The following is a 20,517-nucleotide window of genomic DNA, read 5'->3' on the forward strand; positions in this document are numbered from 1 at the left end:
TGGCAGAGTACTTATTGTTAGAAGGTTCAGCAAATCTACTGAAGAGACTGGCTACATTACAGTTGTCCATCTTCTTCTGGAGTACTGCTGCAACAGGGTAACATGATGAAAAATGGTCAATCTATGCTGTCATTCAACAGCACACATATTTTTGCTGTCTCTGATATAATCCCAAAAGCTTTCTCACATGTTGTAAGCTTTCTTTGTCAGATAAATGGACATTTCCCTCTTGACAGTTCGGGTTTTGCCCCATCTGGTCTAACATCTCAGTAACCAATCTGGTGGCAAAGCTGCACGTCAATGCTTACATAATTTTACTTTGGAAGTGTTCAAGAGAATTTGTTTATGCACTAACCCCAACTACTTTATCACATCCATGACACACTCTCTCCTATTTTGCAATAACACAAACGGTCTGACCTTTCCTGGCCATTTTTGAGGCCCTGTCAACCATACCTGGTAGGATACTACACCTTGCAGCAGTACTACAGAAGAAGATGGACAACTGTAATGTAGCCAGTCTCTTCAGTAGATTTGCTGAACCTTCTAACAATAAGTACTCTGCAAATAAAGCACAGTCTTCACCTCACCTTCCCCACAAAATTTCCTATAGAATTCAAGATTTTTGTAACTGGGAATTTTGTTGAATGTACAACTTTGAAATTGGTGTTATTTATTGAGTAACCAAAATTTAACTGAATATTTTAGTGCTTTTCTGGAGGATCAAATATGTTTTCATTGTTTGGGGACCATTACCACTATTTTCAACATGCATGTATCTTATCCAAATAATCTTGCAATTCCTTTTTATCTTCTGATGCAATAAATTGGATACTGCACTACGACATGGTGCAGCCACTGATTGTGCTCGAGACACTTTTATATGTCTTGACCACAGTATTTATTCATTTATTACCCATTTCATATTTTGCCATTTTTAAAGGCTACAATGGTCCCAGCATGTCTCAATTGTCTTCACCTCTTCATTGTAGTCAAAACGCTGACCACAGGACAGGAATTTCCTGAGGTACAAGAATAGATTCAAATCGCTGGGAGTAAGGTCAGGACTGTATGCTGGATGATCAAACAGCTCCCAGCTGAACTTCTGCAAAACAGTTGCTGTGCACCAAGCTATATGCGAGATGAGCATTGTCATGCAGCAGCACAACACCTGCAGTAAGCAATCCACACCTCTTGTTCTGAATGGCACGTTGCAGTTTCCACACTGTTACGCAATAATGGTCAGCATTCACTATTTCACCTCTGCACAGGAAGTCAATGAGCAGAACACCATGCACATCACTTTCTGCTCCAACACAGTCAGCCTGAGTTGTCTTGACCAGAGATCCACTGTAACGCCAATGCATTGACTGCTGTTTGGTTTCCAGGGTCAAGTGAGAAATTCACGTGTCATTGCCCACGATGTCTTGTTGAGGAACTCGCTGCCATCATCATGGTACCACTGCAGAAATGTCAGTACTGCTCCAAAGCGTTACATTTTGTACTCACGTGTCGTGTTTTTTGGCACCCACCTGGAACACAATTTTTCGAACAACAGGTGCTTTGTGACAATTTGATGCATTGAAGATCATGATATCTGTGGAAAATGGCTGCTGAGCTCCATAATAGCCAAGCAATGGTTCTCCAGGATGTGCTGCTGCACCAGCTCAATCAGGTGATCACCGACAAGGGATGGTTGCCCACTGAGCTCTTCATCATGGACACTTTGATGACCTTCAAAAAAAGACTACGTCAGTGACGCACCATCTGTTTGGTCACACACCTGACAGAGCTGATGATGAATTTTGATGTGCACTATGTTTCGTGCATTAAGGAACTTTATCACTGACTGAACCCCACAGATGGCAATAGAACGAATAAGAGACACCATTTTGAGGCACTCCTGCCATGGTACTGGCACCAGGTGGGACCTGTCCATCTGGCAATTGATTGTCATAAATCTGTCGCACATGCACAATTTTCCCAGCTAAATATATCTACTTTAAAGGATTCAACATTGGGAAACTTACATTCTGGATGCCCCTCTTATATTCCAATAGCTGGATTGCCTGTATTACATATGGTGAAAGTGCATGGGATGCAATACAGACAAGGTTTTGTGGTTGTGTGATGCTACCCCAAGGGGTGAAAAGAGCTTTTGCCAGGTGACTCCAATTACACATCATAGATCTAAATGTAAAGATATATAACGGGTAGCCATAAACTTTTAATCATTACCTCAAAAAAACCTTGTTTGCAGATACATGCGTGCAGCTCTTTGGGGTTGAATTTCCAAAAACACTGAAACACTTTTTTTATTTTTAAATGAGAAGTCAAGTACCAATTTTTATTGATGTAGCTTTAAAAAAGCTTTATGAGTTCTTTAACAATGATTTATTTAAAAAGAAAAACTTTCACCCACACCTTCACCTCCTTAGAGTTGAATTTGTATAGATGCTGACCAGGAAACCAAATACCAATTTTCATAGTTCTAGCTTCAAAACTACCTTAATAGCTACCACACAACATAGATCTAAATGTAAAATATATGAGGGGTACCAATAAATTTTTAATCATCACCTAAAAAAATAGAGTTACTTAATTAGCTTTTGTTTGTGTGCAGATACATGTGTGCAGCCCTGGTACACATTTAAATTCCGATGTCTTTAACATAGCTAGGCAGGACAAGAAAATCATTTGGATCATCCTGCCAGTGTTCTGCATTTCTGCTGCAGCCAGAAACAAATTAATACATAATACATCACCATAACAGTGGATTGCACCTTTTTTTAATCCTATAATACCTTACTGTGGTGCCGGAATTTCAATGTGTACGAAGTCTGTAGATATGTCTTACAGATGTAAATGCATAATGAAGGTGGATTATGCACTGTATGACCATTAACACCAACACAACACCGGGAAGACAATTATTTTGCACTGAACACTAAGAAAAAATGTGCACTGACAATGCGTATCAGATTTCATATCAGGTTTCCCTAGTTTACAATAATAATAATCTTTCAGTAAAAATTTTATGAAATTATTGGCTTGGAATATGTCGCATCATTCAAATAGACTGCATGGTTAGTTGATTTGGGGGAAGGGACCAAACAGTATGGTCATCGGTCCCATCAGATTAGGGAAGCATGGGAAAGGGAGTTGGCCGTTCCCTTTCAAAGAAGCCATCCTGGTATTCGCCTGAAGTGATTTAGGGAAATCATGGAAAACCCAAATCAGGATGGCTGGATGCAGGTTTGAATCGCCGTTCTTTCAAATGTGAGTCCAGTGTGCTAACCACTGCGTAACGTTGTTCGATAGACTTTATGGTCTGACTTTTGTATGTTGTTACACCCATTGTTCATGTGTAAACCCAGTGCTGTGCAAAGAGTATATCTAGTCTACGCATACTAGGCTGCAAGTACGGTATCAACATTTACTAAAGCAATTCTTCATAGAAGATTTGCATTTTTTTTTCTTTTTTTAAACTGAGTTTACATATTCTTACACACATTCTTCATGTACAAATCAGCTGTCTGGAAACAGTGTACCTGATCACCTCAAATGGACATTCCTGTACATGGAATCATATTCAAACATGGTATCTATTTCGTCATGAGTAATGATTAGTTTGTGCAGTAATTACAACAAAAATAACTTTATAAACATATTAATCCTACTGAAAAATTAATGTATTAAAGATCTGTTTCTTTTTCTAGGTGATTCTCACCAATCCAATTCGTCATAGTGACTGCTGAATACTTTACTTTGATTTGGTCCACAAACTGCAATATCATCTAAACTTTTCATGCTAATTAAGGGCATATAAGCATGGGTTTCTCTGAATGTACTTCTGAACAAGAGGTGAGACTTTTGTTCATCCTGCCTTTTGACTTCTTCTGGTGATATTTCCATAAAAACATTCATCCCCTAACACATATTTCTTTATTTCTAACCAACAAGCCAGATAACATTTTTCATAGAGTTAGCTTTCAAAATGTTTCAATATTATTAAATATTTCCATAAAAAGTTTTCATCCCCTATTTCAGCTCCCTTTCAGGTTGAATTTCCAAAAACAATGAAACACTTTTTTTTATTTTTAAATATGAAGTCAAGTACCAATTTTCATAGATGTAACTTTAAAAAAGCTTCAACAGTTCTTTAACAACAATTTATTTATAAATAACTTCCACCCACTACTTCATCTCCTTAGAGCTGAATTTGCATGGATGCTGACCAGGAAACCAAATATCCAATTTCGTAGTTCTAGCTTCAAAATTTCCTTAACAGCTATTTATTTTCAAATAACCTTTGATCCCCTATTTGAACTCCTTAGGGCAGGAGTTTCCAAGAAAAAGTCCCTTATTAAACAATAACTACAGTATAATATCAACATGCTCTTCAAATTTCAAGTTTCTGTTGCTTCTTGCAATGAATGTCCTGCAACATTCAATGTCAGTCAACTGGTGAAGTGCTGCCATATTCATTACTCACTTGTCTGTAACAGACTACCTTCAGGTATCATGTCTACAGTTACAACTTACGTCGCATGTGGTTTTCTGTCCAAAACACTTAACTGTGTAATGGGTGATTGTAGATAGAGAACTGCAAGTGCCCAGCTCCTTCTCACCTCCATTACCTGGCAAACTAAACTCATCATCTGTCAAGGTACCATTGTGTTTACACTCAAGAAATGGGAGTGTTGGGAGAGGTGGGAAGGCAGTAACAGTGTATTCTGCAAAATCCTTAAAAGTGGAGTGTTGGCAGCCATTTCACAGTCAGGTCATTCTGACTGGTGGAACTTCATGCAGGAGTTTCAGTAACTGTAAAAGATCAATATCCCTATCAAGCATTACAACATTAACTACATTAACAATGAGGAGACGGTCAAGGGGGTAGAACGATCAACTAAGGATCATTAGGTAATAAAAGCTTGATGCTAGTCTTACACTAATATTTTTTGTCTTTTTTTTGTTGGCAAAAAAGGGTGCTGGTATATACAACTGAGTATAAGAGTAAATTTATTGAATGTTAAATGCCTCTGTGACAAACTGCCATTAATACAACATTCACAGTGGGAGGCCAATTTATCTTACTGATCATAATACAACATGTAAATGTGTTGTGACTGCTATGTATTCAATATAAAAGTAACTGTACTTTCTCTATTTTGGCATCTATTTTGTAACCAGTGCATTGAAGGTGTTATCAGCTGTCATGAAAAGTGAAAGTAATGAAAATATACAGAATATGAGAGAAGAATAAAATTTCCTTCTGCAGTAGGATTGAACCCATGAACCTCAGCACACTATCTTGTGAACTTACATGCTATGTCATCATGCTATTTCCTTAAGTTGTGATTATTTTCATAGCTGTTATCTTGTTGACATGTCTTAATTGAAAGCCACCAAGATAAACAGTTCTAAGGTGAGACAGCTGGCACTTTAAAACAAATCAGCATTCAATATATTCTTCTATCTACATCTACATACATACTATGCAACTCACCATATGGTGCATGTTGAAAGGTACATTGTACCACTACTAGTCTTTTCCTTTCCTATTCCACTCATAAACAGAGTGAGGGAAAAATGACAATCTATATGCCTAAGAGCAAACACTAATTTCTCTTATCTCTGTGGTATTTATGGGTAAACAGAGTGAGGGAAAAATGACAATCTATATGCCTAAGTGCAAGCACTAATTTCTCTTATCTCTTTGGTATTTATGGGATATGTACATTGGGGGTACTAGAGCTGTTCTGCAGTCAGCTTCAAATACTGGTTCTCTAATTTTCTCAATAGTGTGTCACAAAAAGATCATCTTCCCTCCTGAGACTACCATTTGAGTTCATGAAGCATCTCTGTTATGTGTGTTGAGTGAACCAGCCAGTAACAAATCTAGCAGCCCATTCCTGAATTGCTTTGATGTTATCCTTTAATCCACTTTGGTGCAGATCCCAGACACTCAAGAAGTACTCAAGAATAAGTCTCACACAGGTGAACAATACTTTCCTAAAATTCTCCCAATAAAGTGGAGCCCTTCATCAATGGTTTGCATGACACTGTGTCACAAAAGGGCAAACTGAGTTTTTCAGAAGTGGTGTTTTCTAAACCCATGACAAGCCATGGACAGTAGCTTTTCAGTCTCAAGGTAATTTGTTGTATTCAAACTGAGAATATGTTCCTGTCACCCTTGCCAGTGTTTGTTTGCTGGCTGTAAAGTCCAGTTCTGTATGACATAATCTGTGAATACTAGCAAAGCTGATATTTCTGTGTATCATTCATAATATTGCATAATATGTGTCAAATAACACAGTCATCCACATTGTCAGATTGTCAAGGCATATATATTGTGTGCACTTAGCTGCTTGTCCTTTGAAGTACACCTATAAATATGAAGTTATGTGTATCTCAGCAGAGTGAACCATAGACCTAGATGTAGCAGGAATCAGCTTTGTCACGTGGCAAGGTACAATCGTGCTATAGTTAAAGTAGTGTGTGTTAGTGCCAGACAAGTGAAACTTTACTAACAAAATTAAACCATTACTCATCAGGACAATGCATCCCTTCTGCCATAATTTGCACACAAACAACTGGCTCATTTATCATTTGCTTTACACATTCCATCAACTCTTACATCAGCATTGTCACTGCTTTCTCCTTCTCATCAAAAATAATTTTAATTTTGTTAAGAAAGCTTCATCTGTCTGGCAGCAACACACTCTACTTGAACTGTAGCATGATTGTACCTTGCCACGTGACAAAGCTGATTCCTGCTACTTCTGAGTCTATGGTTCACTCTGCTGAGATACACATAACTTGATATTTGTAGGTGGTAGTTAAAACTGTATGACTAGCCCTCATAGTAAGTGCACAGGAACATAAATCATACCTGCAGCATAGCTATTAAATGAATTGCATTGCTTGGTGGTTGCTACTGCTGATCCCCAACATATGTAATGGAAAATGGTCAGTGACTAGAGAACACAGAAGGGAATGGCCAGAAAAGACCTGACAGTAACCACTGAGGCTCAATATCTTATCTTTAAAATGTTGTTGTGGTCTTCAGTCCTGAGACTGGTTTGATGCAGCTCTTCATGCTACTCTATCCTGTGCAAGCTTCTTCATCACCCAGAACCTACTGCAACCTACAACCTTCTGAATCTGCTTAGTGTATTCATCTCTTAGTCTCCCCCTACGATTTTTACCCTCCACACTGCCCTCCAATGCTAAATTGGTGGTCCCTTGATGCCTCAGAACATGCCTACCAACTGATCCCTTCTTCTAGTCAAGTTGTGCCACAAACTCCTCTTCTCCCCAATTCTATTCAATACCTCCTCATTAGTATGTGATCTACCCATCTAATCTTCAGCATTCTTCTGTAGCACCACATTTCGAAAGCTTCTATTCTCTTCTTGTCCAAACTATTTATCGTCTATATTTCACTTCCATACATGGCTACACTCCACACAAATACTTTCAGAAACGCCTTCCTGACACTTAAATCTATACTCGATGTTAACAAATTTCTCTTCTTCAGAAACGCTTTCCTTGCCATTGCCAGTCTACATTTTATATCCTCTCTACTAAGACCATCATCAGTTATTTTGCTCCCCCAAATAGCAAAACTCCTTTACTACTTTAAGTGTCTCATTTCCTAATATAATTCCCTTCACATCACCCGACTTAATTCGACTACATTCCATTATCCTCATTTTGCTTTTGTTGATGTTCATCTTATATCCTCCTTTCAAGACACTGTCCATTCCGTTAACTACTCTTCCAAGTTCTTTGCTGTCTCTGACAGAATTACAATGTCAATTTTTAAAATAACACCAGGTAACCTAACTCTCCCTGTTATCTTCAACTTAATAGCATTGTAGGAACACCAGCAAACTGAGAAGAAATTAAGTGCTACCTATGTTCGAATGTGCTCTGAAGAGGAATGGGGAGGGTGACTGCATTGCCAGTTCACTCACCAGATCCTTCTTGTGCACCAGCAGAGGAGGTGGGCAGCACTCACTCTCTGCTTCCAGAATGGCATCTAGCAGTGCATCCATGGAATTCTGACAACAGAAACAAAAAAAAAAAAATTAGCTGCTGGTACCATACTTCATTGTAACTAACTACAAAGGAGATATACTTTGATGGCATTCAAAGGTTGCAGACAGAAAATGCAGCATTGCCACAAAAGCCAAAAATTTGTAGTATATGGCATTTAACTTTTCAAAGATATACAAGGGGAAAAAAGTCTGTCATCAATCACAATTGTGGCTTTCATTAAAAAGCAAGATGAGTTTTAGAGCCTTGAAGGCCCAGCTTCATATCCTTAACACTATTATTATGTTATTATTTGTACACAGCATTCCCCACTGGTCCAGTTACACAAATATTTATTTGATGATGGAATAATCGTGATTAACAAAAGGTCAGTGCCCAGACACCAGGATCCTAAATCAGTACACTGTAATTCTGAAAAAGAAAACTCTAGATGATCATCTTTTAAAATTCAAACATTCCCAAGCTTTATCAAGTTTCTTTTGCACCATTTTAAAAGAATTGCTGGATGCTGAATGCATAGCATATATCTGTGAGGTTATTGATACAATTCTCACTAGCATAATAACTATTACTTTTACTTATAAATTCTATAATAATTATCAAATGAAAATATTAATTGGAAATACTTGCTCATAATTTTTAATAAAAATAATATTTTATTTTTAAGTATGTATCATATGGAAATGTGACAAAATTCAATGGAAAATACAATACTTTTTTATTTCTACAGGCTGAACAATATTATTGATAAACATGTTTTTCTTTCTTTTTTTTTTAAAAAAAAGGGTATTTTAGATGCTTGTACCAAATTTTAATTTAGTTTCATGCAATCAGTACTTTTTAATAAAAACTGGTATTTTTATTAGACTATTTACTCCCATTCAACAGTGTCTGAGGTAAGGACTGATACTCAGCACCTACTAAATTCTCTGCCTTAAGGTGATGTTGTACTCCACTGTTTGCACTTTAAGAAACTGCTGAGAATCCATGCCATGTAAATTTTGCTGGCCACCAAGTGAGGCTTTCAAAACTCCAGCTTCCCCTGGTACAGGCTAAACTCACTCCTTCAGCTTCTATTGAAACAGCAAGTACAATAGAAACAATATGGCTACACAGCCACTCACTTCAGCAGGGTTGCACCAAGACAATGCAAGTTTGTGTGCACTTGTTATCTCTAGGGACCTCTGCAAATTTAGCAAGAAGTGCCAGCTCATTGATGGACCTCAACTGTATGGTGAATGATAACTTACTTCATCTCAGCATCTTTTGGTGAAAATACCACGTTTCTGGGACAGTGTAAACACAGATACCAGATGTCAGAAAACCTAATAAATAGAGCTTGGCATCCGCCACTCAATTTATAAACATCTTTCCAACCATGAAGGGAGCTGTAAAACACTGAGATAATGCTCATTTAATGGCATATCAATGTGGGCTTGAAAGAGAATGAGCATCGAAGGGTGTAGTGAATGCGTGGAGTCGAGAATACAATTGGCTATAAATTGCAGCGAGAAGCCGACAATCGATCACAGTCTGGTTTGAGTCTGGGCAGTGAGTACACATAATAACATAACTTGTGCCACCTGAAGATGATGACTGGGGTAGTCATCAACAGGTGGACTCAAAAAATTGGCTGAACACCTTGAAGCACACCATCAATAAGAAAAAGATTTGTGACATAAAACCAACAATGATCATAAATGTCATGTAACTCACTTTGATAAAAGTTACAGAGGGAAACTGAACCAAGTCCTCTATACTGCTAAACTGTATCCTTCACAGTAATAACTGTAGTTATTTAGTTACACAAGATGGTGCAGTAAACCATCTAAATTCTTACTATATGTACTTAAGTCTGTAAAACAGCTTAAAATTCGTGGTTAATTAATTCAAGTCCCTTAAGTCCTTTCTATCAAATCTGACTTTAATGAGCTATGGTTTTATTCAGACCCTTTCACGTAACTGAAAGCACCATAAATGTGTGAAAATTTATCAAACCCAAGCACATTTTTTGCAAAAAGGACACTTCTGTGTTCTATTACCATTATGGGGGTGCATCTGTCACATTTCTCAATAATTCAGTTCTTACTGGAATGTTTTCTATTAAAACTGGGCAAATATTTTCAGATACTGTAATCATTTCTCCTTCAAATATTATATTTATGAATGTGACTGTTGTTTTCAAACTGTGTTGACAGCAAACTCCAAAAGGGGAAATGTACTGCAAAACTCTTGCCAGTATATCCATCTGTTTAAAGAGCTGTCCACATGACATTCTAGAGTTGACACCACACACTCATTACTCTATGTTAAGCCTGACTTTAGCACTAAAAGGGGGTGCACAATGCTGCAACTAAAATTTTTGGTAACTTACTCAGTGGTATAAAATATCTGACGGGGGCAAAGTAATATTTGAAAACAAAGTGATAAGATTTCTCCTTGATAACTCATTCTATTCCACAGAAGGAGTTCTATTATTGTATAATTGCAGGTGGTGGGCATGAATTATTTACTCACATATGTATATTTAATGAAAAAATATTATAAATGTTCAGCAAGTAGCTGTATTTACAAATTAATTTGTAATGTGAATGTAATATGACTCATTCCATATAATTAAAACTTATCATGTAATAAGATACATGCAACATGAAACTAACTAATTTATACTCATTACACACTTCTGTGCAACAAACAGTTTTTTCCCCCAACGACAAGTTTCCCAGGAATGTGATCTTATAGGACATTAGGGAATTCAGTACGAAGAGTAAATCAACTTTCTGACAGACTGATTTCCAAACTTGACGTTATCCACAATGCAAAAACTACCCTACCACAAATTTTTACAATTACCGAGAATCTGAGACTGAAATTCACTCTTAGCTGCTTGCCAAGTGTCTGAGTCATTTATAAGGACAAGTACAAATGAGTACTGTAAACAGGACTCATTATTTACAGATGAAATGGAACTAGATGATGGTGAGAGGTGAAATATGACACAGCAAGAAGGATTTGACACAGTACTAAATTGAAACAAGGTTCCTGGAATAAGCGACATTCCCTCAGAATGATTGATACCATAGGGAGAGCCAGCCATGAAAAATCTATTTGATCTGTTCTGCAAGATATATGAGACAGGTAAAATATCCTTTACCTTCAAGAAGATAGTAATAATTCCAATTCCAAAGTTGACAGGTGATGACATTTATGAACATTATTCAACTAACAATCATGGTTGGAAAATACAGATTTTATTTTCAGACGACTAATAAGACTGGTAGATGCTGACCTTGGGAAAGAACAGATTGAGTCCTGTTGAAATGCAGGAAAATTTGAGGCTATACTGACCCTATAACTGATCTTAGAAAATAAACTGAAGAAAATCAATCCTACATTTACAATATTTATTGATTAAAAGAAAGCTTTTGACAATGTACACCCTTTTCAAATATTGTAAATATCAAACATAAAATACAGAGAGCAAGAGGTTATCCACAAGTTGTACAGAAACTAGACTGAAGCCATAAGAGCCAAAGTACATGAAAGAAAAGTAGTAAAGTAGTATTTGAGAAAGAAGTGAGATAAAGGTTGTAGCTTATTTCCTGTTATTCAACTGGTACATTAAGCTGTAAATGAAACAAAGAAGAAATCTGACAATTTGGAAAGGGAATTAAAGTTCAGGGGAAAGAAATAAAAATTTTGAGGATCACTGGCAACACTGTGACTTTGTCAAAGACTGCAAGGGACTTGGAGTAGCAGTTGAACAGAATGGGTAGCCTCTCAAAAAGAGGTTTTAAGTGAACACCAACAAAAGTAAAACAAGTAATGAAGTGCAGTCTAATAAAACCATGTGCTGCTGAGGATATTAATTAGGAAAAGAGACACTAAAAGTAGCAGATGAGTTTTGCTATATGGGCAGCAAAATAACTGATAATGCATCAAGAAGTGAGAATAAAATCCAGACCAACTACAGGAAGAAAAGCTTTTCTGAAAATGGGAAATTTGTTAACAACAAATATAAATGTAAGTGTCCGAAAGTTTTTCCTAAACATATTTGTAGGCAGATAACCTTGTGCAGAAGTGAAATATGAGCAGTTCAGTCAAGAAGAGCAAGAAATAGATGCTTTTGAAATGCTACAAACAACAAATGTTGAAAATTATATAAGCAGATCAAATAACTAATGAGGAGGTAATAAGTAAAGCTGTAACCAATCCCAAGGCTGCTTTGAATACCGCACTGCCTTACTAGGCACAATCCTTTTGGACATGGTATGCCTTTGCCTTCATCAAACCTCTGAACTCAATTTCCCAGCCAGTTATATGGGGACGTGCAGTTTAAGGTGAATTCTGAACCACAGAGTAACATCAACAAATATTGCCAGAGCAGAAAGAAGTGATAAGTGATGTATAAAAATGTTGGGATTAACTGGGAATCAAACACAAGATATTTGGATTTGTAGCTGAGCACATTACCACTAAGCTACTGAGTCACACATTTACTGAACCAAATTGACAAAAAAAGAAATGTGTGGCTCAGCTTTAAAATATCAGTTGCATAGGAAAAATCTCAAGATCTCAAGGAAATGTCAGTTTCATAATGGTGGGAAGTGGGTGGGTTGGAAAGAGGGTGGGAGTGAGGAACATGAAAGAATGAGTACTGTAACCAGGTTCGAGTGGATGTACGCTTCACTTCAATGGTTATGCAGAGATGGAGAAGTTTGCATAGATAAAGGAATACTGATTGGGTTTCTATAATTTGCTTCTCTTTTGTTAGTGTATACTTTGACTGCTTTCTAATCCCTGAAGGTTATCCTTCTTGGTAGTACCTACACAACACAATGAATGAATGAATGAATGAATGAATGAATGAATGGCCACCCCTTCTCACTGCCACCCTCACCCCAGGATTTAAGTGCCATCAGGACAGTCACCAACCAACCTAGAAACCTGGAAAACTTTATATTTGACGACAGCAATTCCCATTATGATTTTGTTGTTACCACTTCACAGTCGTGTCCAATAGTTACTCAAAAGCATACCAGATTTGGTTGAAATTGCTCCAGCCATTCCAAATGGCCTTTGTTTTTGGGGAGGGGTGTGTGCAAAATCATAAGCGCATGTCATAACCTTAGAACATTAATAAGAAATGAAGTTAAAAGTGACTACACATTAAGCCAAATTGACGGAAGAAAGAAGAGCTGATAAAAAGAACTTCCTCTTGGAAAAAGGTTCACAAAATGTGCGTAGAGACAGCGGAGGTCCCAAACCAAAGATTAAAAATCCTTCACCATATTCGTACGACAGATAAAAAGTAAAAAGTGGTCAACAGCCCACACGTCATTTAGGAAAATGCACAACAGCTACGACAGGTTTTTTCTTTAACATACACTCAAACATAGGTGGTTAAAAAAAGGGCATCTGCTCAGGAAATGGTGCAGCATCAGCACAAAGTGGTGGGGGATCACCACTTAACAAATGGCGACAGTAAAATGACAGTGCCCAACACACAACCTAGCTAAAATGATCTCATGGTGAGAAGCTGAGAGGTCACCCAAGCCATTGGGTTTAGTTTCTTGTAGCTCGTTCTTGTGAATAAAAGACCATTGGTGATGCCAAAGTAACACCACTTGCTGACAGATGGCAACATGGAGATAATCCAAAGGAGAGGAAGAGCTAGGAGGGTTGCCAAGGTAGGAGGACTGCAGCCTTGGCAGCAGGACCAGCAGCCTCATTTCCCATCAGACCTGCCTGACCAAGGACCCAGACGAACATCACAGTTGCTCCCTCAACAACAAGAAAGTGGAAGATTTATTGGATCTGTTGCCCTGAGGGATGGACTGTGTACACAACACAGAGGCACTGAAGGGCACTGAGAGAATCAGAGCATATGTCACAATTAAAAACCCTGTGTTGCCAGATGTACTGGGTGGCTGGATAGTGGGTGGCCGGATAGAGGGCAAAGAGCCCTGCTGTAAATAATGAGCAGTGTTCTGGAATCTAATACTGAAAATGGTTGGTGCCAATAATGAAGTCACACCCGATACAATGACTGGTCTTAAAGCTATCAGTGTACATAAAGATGTTATCGCTAAGTTGCATGCGAAGGCTGAGAAACTTACAGCAAAAGACTGAATGCAGGATATTTTCCTTTGGAAGTGAATGAAGTCCAAGATTAACATGGGCCCACCACACAAAGCCAACGCAGTGAAGAGCTCACACCATTTGGGAATCTGGCACGTTGCATGAAGTTAAGCTGCCAGAGCAGTAGATGAAAGCGAACTCTGGGAGGTAACCAAGAAGAAGGGAGCACTACACACTGGCAGTCAACATGGAGATGAATAAATGTAACATCCACAGTCTAGTTTTGAATGGACAAGGGATTGGTACACATGGAGGAGGGTGGTCCAATATGCTCCCCACGAAGTACTGCTAAAGACACAAAGGACATTGAGAGACCGAGTACAGCATGCAGCCACGTGAGACGCATGGGAGGACTCAAGCATGAGCCCCAGGAATTTTGTAGTCTTGGCGAATTGAAGAGCGAGCAACAGGCCCAAGATGTAAAGACTGTGGAAGAAATCCATTGTGCCACCAGAAGTTCACACAAACAGTTTTGTCAGTGGAACAGCGAAAGCCTTGTAGCTGGTCCATGAGTAAAGATGATTGAGACAACGCTGAAGATGTCACTCAAGGAGCTAAGCCTGTGGAGAACTGCAATAGATTGCAAAGTCATCAACGAAAAGTGGGCTGGAGATGCCCAGTGGGAGACAGGCCACAATAGGGTTAATGGCTAAAGGACAATGCTCAGGATGGATCCTTGAGGCATCCTGTTCTCCTGGATAAAGATTTTTAACACGGTCGAACATATACGTCTTGAATACTTTGATCTTTTAAAAATTCCTGAAGGAAATGGGGCAGGCAGCCTCTGAAGCCCCATGTGTGTAGATCGGAAAGGATACCAGTCCTCCAGCAGGTGTATAGGGTTTCTCCAAATAAAAAAACATGGCCACAGTCTGGTATTTCTGCAGAAAACTGTTCACAATATGGGTTGACAAAGTGACAAGTTGATCAACTGCAGAACAGCACACTCAAAATCCACATTGTTCAGTGGTTAGTAGATTGCAAGACCTGAGGCAACACACCATCTAATCATGAATTATATGTTCCATCACCTTGAAACCACAGCTGGTGTGAGAAATGGGGAAGTAGCTGGAAGGAAGGCGTTTGTACTTACTAGGCTTAAGTATGGGTATGACAATGGCTTCACACCAGCATCTGGGAAACACGTCATCCGCCCAAATGTAAACATATGACAGATAAAGTGCTTGCCTGCAAGAGAAAGGTGCTGCAACATATGAATTAGAACATGGTCTGACCCTGGGGCAGATCAGGATGAAGCATGAGCATTGTCTAGATCCCTGATAGTAAAGGTGGCATTGTGGCATTCACAATTCTGAGAGGAAAAGGGTATCACCTGAGCTGCCTCCACTTGTTTCCGATGGAGGAAGGTGGGATGATAGTGGATGGAACTCGAAATTTCTGCAAAAGAATGGCCTAAGGTGTTGGAGATAGCAATAGGGTCCACAATGACATAATCTGCTATGGTCAGTGCAGAAATCGGGGAATGGACCTTGGTCCAAAGAGCCACTGGGCTGCTAGCAATATATCAGGTCTGGAATGTTCAGTCAGACCATGAAGACTTCATAGCCTACCTTAATCTATGATGGAAGCACTACTTGAACAAATGTGAGGAAAGAGTGCATAAAGGCACTAAGTTTGCATCAACCTTTTCCGTTACCCAATGGACAGCAGGGACATCCTGGTCAGAGACATAATGCTGTATTTCCCCCTCAGTCAGACTATCAAGCAGACGAATGTCAACAACACCATGCGATGAATTCTGTGTTAGATGTGCCTCAACATGAACAAGACAGTAGTGGACGAGTGAAGCTGTAAGCAGTTGTTGGGCCTGAAAATCATAATTGGTCTCCAGAAGCAAAGCCCCACTGTGTGTGTGAGTGCAGGATTTCACAGGGCCTTCAATTGGATCAATGCCTTTCTGAATAATAAATGGATTAACAGTAGCAAAGGACTGACTATCTTCGGAACATGATAATACAAGGAACCAAGGTACAGCTGGCAGAGTCTTTGAATCTTTAGCCTCATTCTGTTAATGTTTAATAGATGTAGACTCAGATAGTGATTGCTTCATTGGGAAAAAAATCCCCCATGATTGCCAGTGTCTCCAATGGTGTGCTCCTTCCAACTGCTGGCCCCCCTCAGATGGGGCCTCATGACAGAGGGGCCAACTGCTAGTTGGAAAGATAATAGTTCAGGCAATCACCCCTCCCTGGGCCTAGACTGTACCAGGGGTATGTGCGATACTTACCTGTTGATCTGGGGCTGGGAATTATGCATTACCCAGTCACCTGTTATGTGTCACACATGTGGGATAGCCTTCAGGAGCACACAGGGAGGAAGAAGAAGGAAAGAGAAACCTCAAAAGCCAAAGGGGAGGAGATAGAGAATGAAAAAAGAAAGAACAACCAATGAGGAACTGTTCCAATGTTGGGATATCCTAGACATGTTCCCTAAGGGAGGGGAAAGAGAAAAGTAGGAGGATAGACATGCAGCATGGAAAGAGGTGTTGCAAAAGCTGGAGCCACATGGTAGCCAAGAACGAACTCGTCAAATAGTGGTGAGCCTCCTGGACAGTCAAAATAGTCTGAACAGATTTTCTGATACACAGACAAGTACAGAATGTCCAACAAAGGACCCCTGTTTGAAGAAAAAAGCATAAAAACAAAGATCAACAGAAGAATAAACAAATAATATGTCTACAGCTAAATCTGTAAGAATTGTAAACGGAAATTTCAAAGTAGCAGTTACAAAAGCTGCAAACAGTATCACTGTAGGTACAATAAAGAGTGCTCATAAACAGCACTTTGAAGCATGGAACAATCAGTTCCACCACTGAAATGTGGAAAGAGGCTAGTTCACCAAGGGACAGGTTGACATAATGCATTCCACTGAACAACCTGTTTCTGGTACTTGCGTACCACATGGAACATAGTTTTATAGCAACACAGTACAGTTTTCAAACGCAATATAATGTTCCACAAGAGACAATTTTTGATTCTTTGGGAAATTTGAACAGACAGGTAAGTGTTGCTGATGATCTAGTAGGGAACGTTAGCAACAGGCCAACTTCAGTTAATTCTGAAAATGTTGTCATAGTGTCTGAACTTATTCTGCAATATTTGAGGAAAACCATCAAAAGAATTGCAGCAGACACTGGTTCATATAGTACTAAGAAACTATCTTCATACCCATACTTGCTGCACAATAAATGGCTGACCTTATGAACCAAATTCTCACAATGAATGATGAAAGATTTCATGTTGGCTGCACGTGGTTCACAGCTGATGGCTTAAATTGTAGTCTAGCAAAAACTCATACTACACAATTCAAAACAAATAAAAATAACTTGCAGTACCAGAAGTAGAGATCAATGAATATACACTGTATGAAGCTCCATGTCTGAAGTTCCTGGGCATAAAGATGTATAACCAACTGAGATGGCAGCAGCATGTAGTTAAGCAAAAAGCTCAGTTCTATCTGCTTTGACTCAAAAAATTCTCTGTGTTGACTAGCAGACAAGATTGGTAGCATAGTTTGCATAGTTTGACTCAATTTTGTCCTACAGCCTAATCTTTGCAGCAGTGCAGCTAAGGTAAAAAACGTACATATTCTACAGATGTGTGCAGGAAGACAAGACCACTGTGTGAAGTTGATAACCGAGCTTCTTCCATAAGCCTCTTCAACAACCTATGAATTCTTTCATCTACTCCCTACTGTTATTTCTAATAAATAAAAGGTGAGTTTAGGATGAACTCAGCCATTCACAACCACAATACTAAAATTAGGAGTAATTTCCATAGAGACTGTGCATCCTTCTCTAAGGTTCAGAATGGAGTTTTATAATCTGAAGTAAAAGCCTATAACAGGAAGGAAACTGCAAATCCCCACATATTTAGAAGCAAAGCAAAGGAATATTTTGTTAGCCACTCCTCATACAATTTATCAAAATACCTGGACTCAGCAAAGTATATCCTGAAAAATGTAAATTCTGCTAAGTCTAATAGGGTAGGAAATAGATCCCGATTTTTCCAGTATATAGTTGTCTGAGTAATGTTAGAATGCTTTGAAGTATTAGATAATAACAGCAGGTGAGTAGTATAGGAGGAGGAACAGTGGCTGTTTTCAAAGCAGCTGCATTTCTCCTAATACACATATAAAGAGTAATCTAGAAATAATTACCATAATTATCAGTGTGAATACATTAGTACTAGTCAAAATTAGTTGTCAGTATATTTTACATAAGTAGGCTGAAGTAGTTGGTTCTTTCTCCTAAAGCATAACTTAACTCATTCCATATCCTTGAAAGCTCTTCTTCATGTTTTATGGAATCTAATTTGTGAAACACTGAATGAACTTTTTCTCAAATTTCTATATACAAAATTTTATTCTACAATAAAATACAGAATATTTGACAACTGCACAGAAGAGAGGCATTTGGAACAAATGACTGGGATCTAATGTTATGAGAGGCATATAAATATTGTATTATAATGCAAGCACATTAAAGATATCTACTCAAAAATGAATTACATCTGATTTAATGTCTGACACTAGAAAACTGGACACCAGTAGAAAAGCCCCAGCAAGAAGATGACATCAAACCTATTTCTCTCTCAGCTTGATGCTTCTCCTGCTGCTAGAGAAACAGCTTACGCTTTGTAAATACCATCCATATGCCAGTGTAATCCATGTAGAATTCCTTATTTCATTTCTGTTATAGGTTTTTGCCCCAGAATATAAAAATCCATTCTGAAACCTAGAGAACAATGTGCAGCCTTTGTGGAAATTATTCCTAGTCAAAGACTTCTTAAGTAATAGAACCCAGTATGTTGTCTTTGATGGCGAATGTCCATCAGAGACAAAGTTGCATCAGGAGTGCCCAAGGGACGTGCGATAGGACAGCTATTATTTTCTATATACATAAAAGATCTGGTGAAGAGGGTGAGCAGCAATCTACGGCTCTTTGCTGATGATGCTACAGTAAACAGAAAGATGTCAAAGATGAGTGACTGTAGGATGATACAAGATGGCTCACAAAAATTTCTACCTCTACATGTAAAAAATATAAGTTAATGCACATGAGTAGGAAAAAAACAAAGCTGTAATGTTTGGATACAGCATTAGTTATATCCTGCTTGACACAGTCACATCTTTTAAACACCTGGGCATAACATTGTAAGGCAATGTGAAATGGACAAGCATGTGAGGATTGCAGTAGGGAAGGCAAATGGTTGACTGCGGTTTATTGACGATATTTCAGGAAAGTGTGGTTCACTTCTAAAAAAGACCACGTAGGATACTAGTGCAACCTACGAGTACTGCTCAGGTGTTTGGGATCCCCACCAGGTTGGACTACATAAAGACATTCAAGCAATTCAGAGGTGGACTGCTAGATTTGTTACCGGTAGGTCCGAACAACGTGCAAGTGTTACGGATATGCTTTGGAAACCCACAGTTTGTCGGTGGCCATTCATGCGGCCAGGCAGCTTGTCGGTTGTCATGCTCATGTAGAAAGCATCACAGTGGTTGCAGCTTAGCTTGTAGCAGATCACATGACAGGTTTCATAGGTAGCCCTGCTGTTGATGGCATAGGTGCTGTTTGTGACTGGACTGGAGTAGGTGGTGGTGGTGGTGGTGGTGGTGGTGGTGGGAGGACACAGTCTATTACAGGGACATGAGCAATAGTCTATTACAGGGACATAAGCAACAAGTCAAGGGGTTGGGAGCAGGGGTTGTATAGCAATGGGCTAAGATATTTTCTAGGTTCAGTGGGCAGCAGAATACCACTGTCGCAGGGGTGGGAAGGACATTTCTCATTTCAGAGCACGAGTAGAGGTAGTCGAAATCCTGGTGAACATAATTCAGTTGCTCCAGTTCTGGGTGGTACTGAGTTATGACGGAAAAGCTCCTCTGTGGCCAGATGGTGGGACTCTGAGAGGTGGTGGGAAACTGAAAAGATACAATGCAGGAGATTTCCTTTTGTACAAGATTTGGAGGATAATTATGGTCTCTGAAGGCCTCAATGACACCCTTGCCAAATTTTGATATTTCAAGAGGGAGAAGGAAGTGAGCAGGCCAGAGAGTTTTTTGAGGTGGTATTGTGCATGTTGCACTAGTTCCTGGAGAGCAAGAGTTTCAATGTGTGTTATGGGATCCAGGAATTTGGGATCACATAGCAGGAGAATTTTATGGATGGAGAGAAGATACTGCAAGGAGGTTTGGGTCTGATTGATATGGTTCTACAAGATTGTGTTGGTTAGGGCTAAGGATTCACAGAATCTGAATAGATGAGGGTCAATGTGGAAGGAATGG

General features: G+C 38.9%; 1 protein-coding gene across 3 annotated transcripts in view; it reads right to left on the bottom strand.

Annotated features, from left to right (window-relative positions):
* The window catches only part of LOC126213114 (uncharacterized), a 282,224-nt gene that overhangs the window by 87,942 nt on the left and 173,765 nt on the right, over positions 1 to 20,517 (bottom strand). For all 3 annotated transcript variants that reach the window (XM_049940715.1, XM_049940717.1, XM_049940716.1), the window contains exon 8: positions 7,983 to 8,069. In XM_049940715.1, the coding sequence (XP_049796672.1) occupies positions 7,983 to 8,069 (87 nt within the window). The remainder of the gene's footprint in view (positions 1 to 7,982; positions 8,070 to 20,517) is intronic.

This window comes from Schistocerca nitens, chromosome 11, assembly GCF_023898315.1.
Source record: "Schistocerca nitens isolate TAMUIC-IGC-003100 chromosome 11, iqSchNite1.1, whole genome shotgun sequence".
Taxonomy (NCBI): domain Eukaryota; kingdom Metazoa; phylum Arthropoda; class Insecta; order Orthoptera; family Acrididae; genus Schistocerca; species Schistocerca nitens.